We start from the raw sequence: 14,827 nt of genomic DNA on the forward strand, positions 1-14,827 counted from the left end.
TAAATATAAAAACCATAACACAACTAAAAAATAAAGTTTTTGTTTTGTTTTTTTTTTTTTAAATGGAAACTGTTTCCTTTTACAAAGTCTGTTCAAAAACTAAATGGGTCACAATGATTTAAAAAAAACTTTTTACCATTTTTATGAAATCACAGTTTATTTTTTATAATTTTTTTCAAACTCTTTTGCTGATGATATCACTCACTTTAGTGCTCTGCTCAAAGTCTACAATAGTTTTTTCCTAATAATCAGTATTAATAATCAAAATTCAACACATAATTTTCCTGTCCTAAGCACCAATAGTTATTAATATTAATATTACACTGTGTGTATGAATGAGCAGTCTCTTTAAAACATTGTTTTATTATTGTAAAACCAAGTCAGAATTATTATTCATTTGACATTTTAAACTTCTACAACAGTTTTTGTTTCCCTAATAATAAAAAATCTTGGAAAATTTAAGTGATTTAAAGTGCAAACCAAGTAAATTCAGCTTTTTTTAAACTGACTTGAGCTCCTCAGGGAGTAAATCTGTAAATAAATTCATATTTTTCAGTGTTTTTTTTGTGCTTTTTTTCATGATCCTCTCTCTCTACCCCTTGTCCTTCTCCATCCCTTCCTCCTCCCCTCTCCTCTCCCCTCCGTCTCCTGTGTGTGTGTTTTTGTTTCCTAACAGTTGTCCTAAGCTGGAGGACCTGCCGCCCGAGCAATGGAGCCACTCTACAGTAAGAAACGCCCTCAAGGAGTTACTCAAAGACATGAATCAGAGCTCTCTGGCTAAAGAATGCCCTTTATCACAGGTGCTGAAGCCCAATCCGCTTATTCAAAATTCCCCCCACCCCCTAAAAAAGAGCAAAAGAAAGCAGAAAAATATCTCAACCTCACCCACCTCCCCTCCTTCCGCTACCATACCACACAACAAAACAAACACCCCTATCTCCATCACCTCCGTCTCTTATCTTTCACTTATCAAATGCCCTGAGTTTGATCCACTGGGAAAGAGAATTGGCATAGAAAATCCAAATCAATGGCCATTGTCGTCTGAATATTTTTTTTTCCCTTTTTTGCCGCCTACAAAACACACACACACACACCAAGAGACGTGCGTGCAGCCAAAAAACCAGAGGTGTTATTGAACATATGGTTATTGTTAGATAAACACTGGACCAATCCCAGAACGATCCGGATTGTGTTTTTTTTGCTCTCTTTTTTTTATTTTGTCTTTTTAGTTCATTTCGTATCACTGCGCTGGGCTGGAGAATTACACATTCACATGTTAGGTGTCACGCTGCGTGCCGAGAGGTTCAATAGAGCGCGCTTGCACTGATATTGTATTAAAAGGCAATGCAGTCGGTATATCATGGAGGCAGTGAATGGAAAGAAAAGGCTGCATATCTCGGAGTGTGTGTGTGTGTGTGTGTGTGTTAGCTACTGTTCAGCAGGGCTTGTGTGTGTTTTCCTGGATTTGTTGGTGAAATATTCAGACTGTATCTGCGCTCTTTGAGGTTTTTAGCGAGCAGCCAGCTCTCCTCCCAGTCCACTGGATGGTCACCTGGAGACCCGGGTTTGTGCCGTGCGTATGCGCAAGAAGCTGCTTTCGGTGCGTGGGTGTGTGTGTGTGTGTGTGTGTTTAGCTGGGCATGATGATGTAAAGAGTCCCTGGGTGGCGTTCAGGCGGAGCCCAGCCCGGTCTGGTAATCACCCTGTTTACGGTCCATATGTGAAGACGGCTCAGAGGAGAGCGCACACTAGCTCCGAGGATTTAACACACAAAGCACATTCAGTCTGTCTCAGACACAAATTCGCAAGACTGACACACACACAAGTTTCAGATTAAATTATCAGATTGCTTTTGTTTTTTTTTCCTTTCAAGCCAATGTCTTTCGTTCCCACTTACCAGTTTAAATGCTATAAATCAGCCCTAAATGCTCTGTTATGTAAAACCGAAGCTATCTCAGATGTATATACACAACAGCAATGAGCTTACACAAGCTTACCCTGTGGAGTTTCCTAGGTTTTGCTACAGCAACACAATTCTAGGAGTTTTATTGGGATTTTAATGTGATAGAAGAGCATCCTAGTGAAGGAACATGATTTATTTCTGGACTCTCTTGAGCTGCAGGTCTTTTCCTCCATTTCTCTGCCAGTTCTGTCCGTCTAGAAGCTTAAATTTACATCCGTTTTTCTTCGCCAGATACCTTCAGCGTCTGTAAACAGCAATTTACAAATCTTGACACAGTCATTGTCAATTAGATGTAGGTCTGGATTTTGACTGGCCTCTTTTTAACTCAAACGTAGCTCTGCCCAAACCGTCCATTGGAAGGTGAGCCTCCATCGCCTCCTCTTTTGCTCTAATTTCCCGTCAAATTTGACCTTTCCCAACTGAAAGAAAGCATCCTTACCACATGATCCTGAGCTTTAATGTGGAAATATGTGTTTATACTAATGTAGAGGCCAACTTTACCAAACATAGCATCTTGTAAGGAAGCCAATAATTTAAATTTTCCTCTACTTTCCTCTTGTTTGCTGTTCCTCTGGCTCACGCCTTTTCACAAACTTCAAACAGGACGTCTTTCCTCTGCAGGTTTGACAAATAGTTATCCTGTCGACGGATTCAGATTTGTGGCTCTCCAGTTTCTTGCCATCGGTTTCTTAACCTCTTCTTTTATTAATTGCCTTCTTTATCCTGTTTTTCACTTAGACAGGAAAGTTTTGGGAAGGTTGGAGATTAACCTCTTTCCGTTTTCAGATGATGTGTTGAACAAAGCCATGGGAGATGTTCAAAGTTTAGATTATCATTTAATAACACACCCTGTGTCCGTCAGTCTTCATCATGCTGTTAGAGTAGAATAGTATAGAATAGAATAGAATAAGGTACATTCAAGTGACAGGCATATTCAGATTAAAAGAAATGTACAACTAAGCAAAACGTTCATGCACGTTTGTGCACAAAAACAAAGTATTTACAACAAATAGAAAACTGTGCAAATACCAGCAAGGATCGAAACACTTATTCAGTTTTTTGGGAGCAGTGATGGTTAAGGATCTTCTGTTATGCACCTTTGTGCATCGAGGATGCAGCAATCTGTCGCTGTAGGAGTTTCTGTTCAGCAGCAGCAGCTTCATGCATGGGGTGGGAGACATCGTCCACCTGCACTGGGTTGATGGGCGTCTTACAACATAGGTGGTGCTATGATGCAACATCGACTTCTTGGAGCTTTATATCCTGTTATGATGCCATTCCCTCCTCAGAAATTCATGCATGTGTGAGAAGTCCCACCTATTTTCCCAAAGCCCCGCCTTGGAGCACCTCTACCCTGCTCCTCTGCTCTTCTGCTCCTTCAGACTAGCGGCAGCAGCAGCAATTAGCAAACATCTGGTGGAACTGCGCGTCTGCTGAGCTCATTATAGGAACTGCTTCTCATGCCAATGCTGCTAAGAACAGCATAAAGGAGAGGCATTGGTGTTTCTATGTGCTGAAGGGGGAGTGTGAGAAGAGGTAGGAGCTTCTTAAAGAGACAGAGGCCAATTTCAAGGCATCAGACTGGGCTACATGTAAAGTAAAATATCTATTAAGTTGTTTTTGATACATACAGTGCTTTTATAATAAGTTCCTCAGTTGTGCAATAAAATGGAAGCTACATTATACCCTCCGTTTAACGTTGAGCTTATCTAACTGCTTCCTCTCAGCTGCAGATAAGGTGCAGTGCCAACGTACCAGACCACAGAAGATGGCTGATGCCACCGCAGAGTCAAAAACCACCTCAAAGGACATCGACTGATGGTGTCCAAGAAACCCCTTAGGCCTTCGATTGGCTGTATTTGTAATACGATTGGATTCTGTTTGCTAATTCGGTGGCGTTTGATGGGAGTTGGTTGATTTTATTGAGGCAACAATACTTTCTGGAAATGTATTCTGCAAACCACTCTATCAATTTGAAATTTCTGGCTTGGGTTTGTTAGAACATGTCCTGATGATCCAATTGTATCTAAGAGACGGCTGCTATGACAGCGTTTGACATCTGTTACTCTGTGGGGGCCGCATGTGTCCGGCTACCCCCACCCAGCCGTTTGCTCCCCGATAAACACTCTCCCCGGCTCCCAGGCCCCTCCCTGCAAGGCTTCAACCAAAGCCAGCGAGGGCTGTGGGAGGAGAAGGGGGCGTAGTGGGAGGGAACGGAAGACTGGCACCTTTTTTAGGATTAGTGTTTCCCTGATATTCTGCTGTGTAATCCCAAAGCAAAAGGCGAGGTTAACAGATGACAGGATGGCTGCGAGTGAGTGAGCAAGCAAGCCCACCTCTGAACAGCTCTCAGAGGAGACGGAGGAGAAGAAAACGCTTTATTATTGTTGTTATTGCGTGAAATTCTTCTTTTGTGTTCTGCGACGTCAAATCTTTAATTTCACTCTTTGTGTGTTTGGACGCTGTTCTCACTCCTCAAGCAATTGGCTCCGACCCACAGCGGCTCTTAAACATTAACGGCTAATGACTCGAAGAAGCGTCCGCAAAATTAAACTTCTCATCGACCAATCAGCTGCTAGGACTGCAACTAATTATTATTTTAGTTACTGATTATTCTGACGACTAATCAGATAAAAATAATTGGCACTCTACAGATTCTTTAATTTAAGCCTTTTTTGTGAAATATTAAACATGTTAAAAACAAATAATTCCTTTTTTTAAACATTAAATTAAACATTTCAAACATTTCATCTATTTAGTGATCATTTGTAGAAAAGGACGCAACTGCAGCTAAAATAATAAAACGTGAAAAGCTCAACCCTTTCTATTGACTTAATATCTAAACTTTACAGGACTGATCTATTGATTATTTTTTGGATTAACTGATTAATAATTGGGTCGTAAAAGTTGCTTAATAACAGAATTTGAATCAGGTGATGATAACATTATAGCGGTTTTTAATCTTACATACAAATGTAGATATTTTTCTGCAGTTTTGGCTTAATTACGGCTCTGAGTGTGTTGTTTTTTGACCTTGTATACTCCAATTAATAATGAATCAATTACTAAATTAGTTGACGATTATTTGATTAAAAACGATAAATCGTTTCAGCCGTACTCATCATTAATGACAAACTGATGTTTTAAAGCAGGTTTGGCAAAATCTGGTCTTCAAGAACTATTGAAGATCCATTTCTGATCTTAAATGCACAACATATCTGTACCGTTTGTGGCTTAATTACTGCTCTCAGTATGTTGCTTTTCCAGCAAATGTCATGTTTTTGAGTCTCCAGTTAACGATTAATCGATTACTAAATTGGTTGACGATTAATTCAAAAATCATGAGTAATCCGACTAATCGTTTCAGCCATAGATGCTACCAAGCTTAGAAACCCCATACCCTCGTTTGGTTTGCAGAAACTATGGCAACAAACGAGAATTTCCCCCCTTCCACCCTCTCGCTGAGCTGCCCCTGACGTACCAGCTGCTGCGTCGTGTAGCAGCAAAGTCATCAAAATGCCATCTTTGCGAGGCCTTCGCCACCTCGGCTGCCACAGGCGCAACCTGGCTGCCAGTGCGTGGCGTCTCTGTGTGGCGGCGGAGGGCAGGGGAGGGGTCATCCCAGTTGAGATGAATATGTGCCATAATTGAGCTCTGTTAGATGTTGGCGAGTGGCGAGGCGCAGTGTCGCAAATAGGATTCGCCTTTTCCCAATTGATTCAGGCAACCAGTGCAATCTGTGTGTGTGTGTGTACAGTACCTGGTTACTGCGATCCACTTACACACACACACATGCAGACACACTCACACACACTTTTCTCTCTCTTCCTGTCTCCTATGTCGGGGAGTGGAGTAGATGTTGGGGACCGATAGTAGCCCAGTGCCACTTCCTGGTCTTGCCGATAAGCGCTCTGTGCTGCAGATGGCTATCATTTAAAGGGTCCACACACACACACACACACACACACACGCACACACACACACACACATATGCAGGCACAGAGGCAGAGTTAGTACCTGTTGACACACCGAAGCTCAGCCCTCCCGCTGGCTCCACAGTGGAAGCAGAGGCGCTGGTTATCTGCTTGATTTCACTTAGTGCGTCTGCATGTATGTGTGACAGAGCAGTGGGGGGACGCAGAATAGGTGTGTGTGTGTGTGTGTTGTTTCTCCTCACACATACAGGCTGGGCCCCCTGTGAGAGGTAGAGTGATGTATTGAGGGAGAGGGCTGATTAATGAGGAGCGTTTATTAGAACATCTGTGTCAAAGATGGCGGAGGAAGAGGGAGCGAGAGAAAGAGAGAGAGAGATCTGCAGGCCTCTTGTTTGTTGCCTGGAGCCGCCTTAGCCCAGATATACTGTAAATAAAACATGGCAGGCTAGAGGAGAGGAGTTCATTATCCCAGCCCCCCCGAACTAAAAGGAGAACTGTATTCACTTTAAATTTAGCCTTTTCAGGTGGATCTTTGGGCTGCTGGAACCAGGTTAAACTGGATTGCATGGTTCACTGCCAGGTACGCCATTTATCATCCAGAATATCCCCATCTCTACCCCCCCGAGCTAAAACACACGGCAGGAAACCAGGCCGGCTTCGCCACTTCCCAAGGAATCGACCACAAAAGGTTGAACTACTATTTATTCTTTGCTAATAACAATATTGCATAAACTCTAAAGAAGGAAGTGCTTCATACATAAATGTATGACCCATTAAAAAGCTAATTCTGACTTCCTAACCCCAACCTGAACTCCATCAGGGTTTTTTTATTGAATGGAGCCTTTTCAATAAATCTATAAAGGACCGCTTTGTTATACTGTTGAAGTCCGACTGCAGACCTCTCTGCCCCCCCGCCTCCTCCCCTCTTGTTTTTCATCATGGCGGGATGATGCACCACAACATGCTTGGCACAGATTCACACCCAGCTGCAGTCGCCAATGTGACTCTGCTCAGCTGTCTTCATTTTTCCCAGAAATATTAAGATAAAATCAGCGCACCATCCGCTCCACACAGGCATTCTGAAGTATAGATTAGTTATGTTTTATTTTCACTGTATTGTGAACCATTTTCTCAACATTTAAATGTTTTTTACCACAATCAAGATCTTCTACTGACTCCTCTCATGGTTCATTCCTCCGGTGTTGTTCTGCAGTTTTTGTTTTGTCGTTACAGCTTTATAAAATGAATTAACTTTCAGGTGGGGTTCTATTAAAACACCATGAGCAATCAATATCCTACCTGCAACAGATAACAATCTTATCCACTTTAATTTGATCATTGGAATAAGTTTTAGATCTGACATGTTCTTACAGTTTGAACAGAAAAGTGGTTTTCTAACAACCTAAGAAGTTCATCAAAAAAAAAAAAAAAATATTTTATTGAAATTATGTTGATATTTGATTGTTTTGTAGAGCCCCTTCACACAGGATTACTGTGGATTTGATGTCGGACGACTCAGACGTTGTTTACGATCATTGTTTTAAGCTAATTTGTTCAGGATAAACCTGTAACATTTAGATCCACTTTTACATGTTTCCACCTCAGCTTATTACTTTTAATGCGAGAAGCGGCCAAGTTGAAACGCGAAGTTGGCCTTGCAGAGGGTAACTGATGGTAGTTGGAGTTTTTCAGTTTTCCAAAGGGAAATCCAACTTCGGATGGGTGTCTGATCGATTTTTACAACCGGGAAGTCAGAATTTCCCAGTTCTAAGTAAAACTGGAACATAAAACTCCACGTTCAGATCGTATTAACAGTAGTGGCACTTGAATTGCATTGTATTACAAGTAAGATCAAACTGGAATCTGTTTAGACTGATTTAAATATACATTTCTGGTTTAAGATTTGTGGTTTATTGGTTCCTTGCCCATAAACTGAATTGAATTCAAAGGAAATGAAGTGACGCAGTTCTCAGTATTCACGGCTAGATCCTTGTGATACGTTGTGGGAAGTTGCAGAGAATGTCTCTGGAATGTGAAAAATGTAACAGAAAACCCTTTGGGGAGACTGCAAAGAAGCTTTAGTGTCTTTACAGTGAAGGAGACGATGGAGAGAACAACTGGCTGTTTTTCTGCTGTCCAGTGTTTTCTTTTAGACGAGTTTAAGCTTCACACTGCGTTTTTGATACCATCTTACAAGGTTGTCTTATGTAGTTCAACAACAATTTCCTGCCAAACTAGATTAACCATCAGCAAGATAAAACTAAGGCGTGTTATTAAAGACCTTTGGCAGACTGTACTAATTTGAAGTAAGGGTCAACGATGGTTTCATTTAAGAAACCGTCGTTGTTTTATCTGTAACTTAATGGGACAGTTCAGACGCTTTGAAAGTCGGGTTCTGTTGAGACGTTGGCTGATTAATATTTTACCTGCAGTAGATGGGCCAAAATGAAAGCTGATTTCTGTCTTATCAAAAACTCCAGTCTTATAAACATCAACTGCAAAATAAGGTTTGTACCTTCAAACAGTCTTGGTGATTTATGTAGACGTTCATGGTGATTTACGCCACATTTGGTGTTGCTCCGCAATTAACGTCAGCCTTCCAAAAAGCCTTCAAAAGGGGAAAGAATGGAGAACCTGGTGGTGCAGAAAGGGGTTACAAGAACTGGTTCTTATCTCAGTTGCTTCTTATTCACACACTATAAGCAAGTTGTTGTTTTGAAGGCATGAACCACAGTCTGTCAGAAGTTTGAGTTAAAATGCAGCAGAAAACCTCAGCTGAACCATGTGTTTTGGTCAGACTTTATATTTTGCCCTGAAGCAACAAACAGTCCAGCTGAATCTGACTTGAAACGAAACCTCGACCTCATCCACACTGTTAGGTACGGTGATGGATCTGTGCTGCTGTGGGCCTTTCCCATGTGAAATGTGTCTGGCAAATTAAGCATAATGAGCTTTATTTACATTTGTAGCAGGAAAATCCAGTTTGTTTTGCCACCTGCATATACAAAAGTCCTTATTCCGTGTTCAGATCATTTATAAAATTATAACTGGAGGTCTTTTAACATGATTTGTCTTCACTTTGCTCTAACTACTTCTGCAGGGATCTACCAGTCAAAGCCTCTTAACAGAACCTTACATGAAATAAATCTGAAGTATCCCTTTAATACAAAAGGTCAGGAGTTCAGAGTTGCTCTGACCTTTTTGATGGCACAGCTGTTGGCTTCTTCCTCCCCGTTCTGCGCGGAGAAGCTGAAGCCAGAAAAGCAGAATTATGCTGAAACAGTTGGTTTGTGCTTGTTCTGCCAGAAGGTCCCCCGCACAAAACCTCCAAGCGCATATATTATAGAAAACGATAAAGATGGCATACCTATAATTTGAAAACAGATGGTTTGGTTCTTTTGAATATTTATAACAATCAGAAACATTTTTTTTCCTGCATTCACCCGGAGGCTGGCGAGGTGTTAAAACGCTCGTTTTAATGAAACTGCACGGGGATTTAATAAATGGGGCTTTTGTTTGTCTCAGGTTGGAGGTAAATGTTGAGGGAGCAGAGAGTCAACTGTATAGGGAGAGTCGGCGTCACAGAGCGACACGCTCGCTGCGGACCCCGTCTCGCTTGAAGTTTTTTGTCTCCAACAGATTGCACAAATAAAAATAAAAAGATTCGTATTCGCTCACATGAAACACCTCCACAGCTGTTGGTGCTTAATACATTGCTATGTTCCTTTTGAAGGTAAATATTTTTCTTGTTCTTGATGAATAATACCCACACTGCAAAAGACAAACTCTGTGGCATTTGATAAAAAAAAATAATAAAAATAACAGATTAAACCTTGTTTGATGTAATTTCTTGTTCGTTTGGAGGGAAAGAATCGTACACATCTGCATGTCTTACACTTTTATCCTCCCCTGTATTTTATTTGCTTTGACAAGCGACAGTGTTGCTGCATGTTCCACCAGCTCTAATATTATGTCTGTATTTTCCACAGTGAGAATCTAAAAGTCTCTCCCGCTCTCTCTCAATCAATCTCTCTCTTTCAGAGTATGATTTCCTCCATTGTGAACAGCACTTACTATGCAAATGTGTCGGCGGCAAAGTGTCAGGAATTTGGGCGCTGGTATAAACATTTCAAGAAGACAAAAGATATGATGGGTAAGCAAAACGGAGGGGCGCAAAGTATGGCGCTCACACTTTTGTCTCTGCATACAGACACGCACGCACACACACTTTTTAACACACACTCGCACCAGTCATCATCACAATATGTCCCCTATCCAAACGGCTCTTTGTCTTCCTGCTGTTGAACGCTGCACAGATACATTTTTATCTCGTTATCTAATATTTCAAGGTCAAAAGGACTTACAACCATTGGAATAAGAAAGTACACCCTTTCTCAGCTCCATGGTTTTGTTTATTAGGACAGTAGAAATGATCGGGTCTCTACAAGGTCAAAAAAAACATGTAAATATAACCTTTGTTGTTGGCACTATAAAGCAAGAAATGGAAAATATGTTTGTAGAAAATCTAAGTGGACCCTTTTGGGTTGTGACCTCTATAAAAGCAGGAGTGTTTACTGTTTGCTGGTCTGGATGTGTGTTACCACAATGCCACGTTAGAAAGAGTCAGCAGTAGCTTTAGAGGAGCTTCTCATCAATCCTGGAAGGCTTATAAAACTCTTCATGAACTATTTAAAGTCTGTGATTCTACAGCCTTTAGTGCAAAACGTTTAAGTCGTTTGCTAATGTTCATGGGAAAGTTTTTCCCAGAAAAACTCAACCTCACCTTCTAAAAAATGCTAAAATGATACCAACAGCTTCATCCCAGACTGTCCAGGCCTCAGTTAGCTTGGTTGATGTTAATGTTCATGTCTGGACAGTTTGTAAAAACAACCACACATCCGCATTCATAAAGTGCTTCGGATTCTGTTTTCACACGATAAACTCGGTTTGATTTAGGACCAAAGCTGCAACATTTGTTACATTTTCAGCTGATGCGATTCGCTTTCACACTGCTTTGTGTAAAATGATTTAAGCTAATTCAAAAACCTGTTCACCCCGTCGCCTGTGGGGGCGCTGCACCAAGACCTACTGAGGGAAACGGCATGAAAACCTCTGAAGAAGACACAGAGCGCAACTTATTTCTTCACAAAATGCAAAGAATGGAGTTTTAGCGGTCGTTGGATTTTCTCTTAATTGGGTCTGTTCAGTTTTTTTCCACAATCAGCTTTTCCATTTTGCTCCTCGTATTTTGTGCAATTAATAACAGCATTTTGGAAACTTTAGCTTGTGCTTTGTAAGCTTGATGTCAGTTTCATTTTTAATTACCATATTTTCCAGACTAAACATCACACTTATTTTCATAGTTTGCCTGGTTCTGCGACTTATTCGTGTTTTTATTTTTGGACTGATGCATTAAATATTAATTCATATTGATATGAACCAAGGATTAAACATTAGCGTCTGCAGTGCAAGGAAAGCTAGCTGAAAATAAATAAATGTGACTAAATGTCACTTAAATGTGTCTTATGCACATAAATGTTTTTTCCCTCTTTGTGTCACATTTTTTGATTGTAACTTTGACTCTTTATCAATGTACTGTCCAGAAAATACTTTCTCTCAGTTACTGCATCTCAAAATGAGCTATTATTACCACACCCAACAAACGTTTCTGAACATTTTCTTTTTATGTTTTGTATAACTCTGTGAATAAAAGGCGGCATTGGCTTTAACTGTCCACTACCTCATCCGGAATTAAATTAGATTTCTTATCTATCTCTCTACCAATGCATTACTTTATATAATCTAAAAAAATACCCTTTGACCTCCCAGGAAATGGGGGTCATATAATGCCAGTTCCACCAAAGCTGGAGATAGTTGTCAGATATACGTTTCTGTAGTTTTATTAAGCGGAGCAGCTCTGTGCTGGGGAACCTGTAGGGCAGCAGGCATTGGTGAGATATTAGTTTTAGTAATCTGTTGAGCTGAATCTTTTTTTTTTTCTGCCATGATGCTATTCCTCACAGCGATGACAGACAAGATTCTTTATCAAAAATGTTTTCACATCCTGCATGCAAACGGTGTGCTGCGATCATATTTTATCTGATCCTTTTAAAGTGACAACGTACACCGGGTACATTATTTCCTTCAGAGCCGCTGTTCTTGTGTTTTCTCTTGCTTCACTCCCACACGTTTTCTGTCACACTTGTTTTCTATCCGGTTTTATGTTCCTCAGACGGGGAGCTGCTGCAGCTGCCAGTCTGGCCTTTTTGTAGTGATGCTGATGCTTTTTATTCCTGCATAGCTGGAAGTGAGAGAGACGATCTGTAGAAAGCCTTAACCCCTGTGTTTCTCTCCTCACGCCTGCACGGCGTGGTGTGTGTGTGTGTGTGTGTGTGTGTGTGTGTGTGTGTGTGTGTGTGTGTGTGTGTATTCACCCGTGCAGGCATGCGCCAACCCTCCCAGCTGGAGGGCTACCTGGGGACGTGCGTCCTCCGTGAGAGCCCGCGTGCCAATGCGCTAGGTAGGTTACAGCATGGGCACACACACACACACACACTTAAAACACACACACACACACTTAAAACACACACATTAATAACCTGCAGCTTTACTGTAACCCAACCACAATACCTGCAAGTTTAGCTCCTGTTTTCCCAAGGTTAACTGTAAATCTCTGTTTCAAACATTAATAGAAGAAACAGTCACCCACTCAGTATTTGAGAAGCAGCATTTTATTCCTAAATGCATAAACTAAAATAGTTACCTTCTGACTCTCCTAACTAGAATTTTAATTAAAATCTTATTTCTGGTTCTAAAAAGCAATTCATGCTAATTTAAAGTCATGCAGAAATGAAACGAGTCGCTTTAAGAGCTCGTTTCCTCCATGAAAGCTGAAGCTTGTCAAACATTCGACCTTAACTTAGAAAATAAATCTCATAAAGTACTATTTCTAATGCTTGATTTTTATTTTGAGTAGATTTCAGAGGGACAATGATATTTTTGGAAATTTGATCTGGAGGCTCAACAAATATTATTGTAAACACTTAAAAGTATTCACACTTCTGGGATTATTTGTAAAAACGACAAATAATTTGTGATGTGAAAGAAAAAGGAATCGTTTTACATTTATTTCAAGGAAACTGAAAAGTACAGTGTGCTGCTTGTTTTAGAGACACAATAGAGATAAAATACAAGAAGTTTAAAGTTTAGTTAAGTTGTGAAAAAGTCTGACTGAAACTCTTTCCGTCACTCCGCACTTCCTTTCCACTTCACCTCTATGCTTTCACTTTTGTTGGCCAATCACTTAAAAATCCTTTGAAATATGTTGAGATTCGTGGCGGAACGATGAAAAATTAGGCATTTAATTTACCCACTCACAATTTAAGACTGCAAAGTAATATTACATTACACATAGCGAGTTTACAAACAATCTGTGTTGCTTGAATCACATTGTCGTCACAGATTGATTTGGATTATGTCACTTTAAGAACAAATTCCCTCTCTGATTGGTCAGATGAAGAAATAAAAATGGTGGTTGTTCCTTTAATGGGTTTATTTACCCTGGAAGTTTAAATTGATTCTTCCAGTTGTGCTGAAGAGCCAAATTTATATTCTATACATTTCTTATTAATTTGGCAGCCATGTTGGATTTTCAGGCAAGAAAAGTTTTACTTTTGAGAATAATCAGGACTCAAGATTTGTTTGCTAAAGCTTCGATCTCATGTAGATTTGCCACAGGGTAAGAAAAAGCCTAAAAGAATCAGCGGTTCCACTTATTAACGGAGTGTTTTTGTTTCTATATGAATTTATTGTTTCTTAAAAAGCACAAACCTTTGAAGCAGGAAAGAAGAAAACTCAAATCTTCTCATAATAAACGCACAAGTTGCATGATTTTTAGGAGAAACCCTGAACATGAAGTCACTTTTCCACTCAAATAATGATCTAAACTCTGTAATTGTGACAGCTCATAAAAACGGTCACGTATGAAATCCTTCAGTCTGGAACTTTACGCTGCGATAAGAAAACCAACCACATTGGTGCACATTTGCAGCGATAACATCTCCAGACGTGCAGTCAAACACAAACTAGCACCCACATGTCATGTTAACCAAACGTCAGATAAAAACCCAGCACATCTATGTCAGTTGTCCACCACAGGCTTGCGGCAGAGTCCATCTAATTGGGTTGATCTTTGGCAACATGTGGAGAGGAATCTGCTGGAAAAACGCAGCGAAACTGAGAAACGAAGTTATTTATCTGTGCTTTGGTTAACGTTCCTGGTTATTGAGTAAAGTTCCCGATCCTTAGGAAAGCCAACGTAAAAGTGAGAGTTGGGTCAATCCCTTTTCATTCACTCTGTCAAACACACATAGACACACACACATGCTCTCTCCCTCAGCTCACATCCCATTCCCATTGTGTGTTTAATCCGGGACTCTTTTGTGGCAGGATTCCACATGAGGACTCCCGCTTCTGTGGCAGCCGTTTTTTTTTTCCTCCCAGGGCCTGCCATGCTCTTCTGTCACCCCTACTCTTTTCAATTTGCATGGAAATACCTCCATGTGCCTCTGTTTGTGTGTTGTGAGCATGCCCCCCAGCAGTCTGCATGTGCACGCATATGCACACACACACATTCATATAGGAGTGAATAGGCATGTCATACCATCAGAGCCAAGGAATGCCAGGGATTATGAGAAAAGATGTGATTATTACCAACATTTTTTTGTTGTTTTGTTCTTGTTTTATCCTCCTCACCCCTCCACTCCACATCATTTGTTAAAAAAAGGCTCAATAGACCTGTCTTGGACGGTGGTTTTCTGCATCCTGACAGTTATAGAGCAAGCACCTCAGACACGATTATCAATATTTTTTTGGAAAACGTCCATGCAGATAATCTTCCATCTGCTGAAACATTTTGCTCTATCAAAGG

At 40.6% G+C, this 14,827-nt stretch overlaps 1 protein-coding gene across 3 annotated transcripts in view; it reads left to right on the top strand.

The window, feature by feature from the left end:
- Nucleotides 1-563: 563 nt before the first annotated feature.
- The window catches only part of satb1b (SATB homeobox 1b), a 56,891-nt gene continuing 42,627 nt past the window's right edge, over nucleotides 564-14,827 (top strand). For 2 of the 3 annotated variants that reach the window (XM_015034744.1, XM_015034745.1), the window contains exons 1-3: nucleotides 564-800; nucleotides 9,940-10,051; nucleotides 12,341-12,418. In XM_015034744.1, coding sequence (XP_014890230.1) covers nucleotides 579-800; nucleotides 9,940-10,051; nucleotides 12,341-12,418 — 412 coding nt within the window. In that variant the 5' untranslated portion in view covers nucleotides 564-578. The remainder of the gene's footprint in view (nucleotides 801-9,939; nucleotides 10,052-12,340; nucleotides 12,419-14,827) is intronic. The other variant, XM_015034746.1, reaches the window with a different exon arrangement.

Source organism: Poecilia latipinna, unplaced genomic scaffold (genome assembly GCF_001443285.1).
Source record: "Poecilia latipinna isolate Pla-1442-1.1 unplaced genomic scaffold, P_latipinna-1.0 Scaffold310, whole genome shotgun sequence".
In the NCBI taxonomy this organism is placed as follows: domain Eukaryota; kingdom Metazoa; phylum Chordata; class Actinopteri; order Cyprinodontiformes; family Poeciliidae; genus Poecilia; species Poecilia latipinna.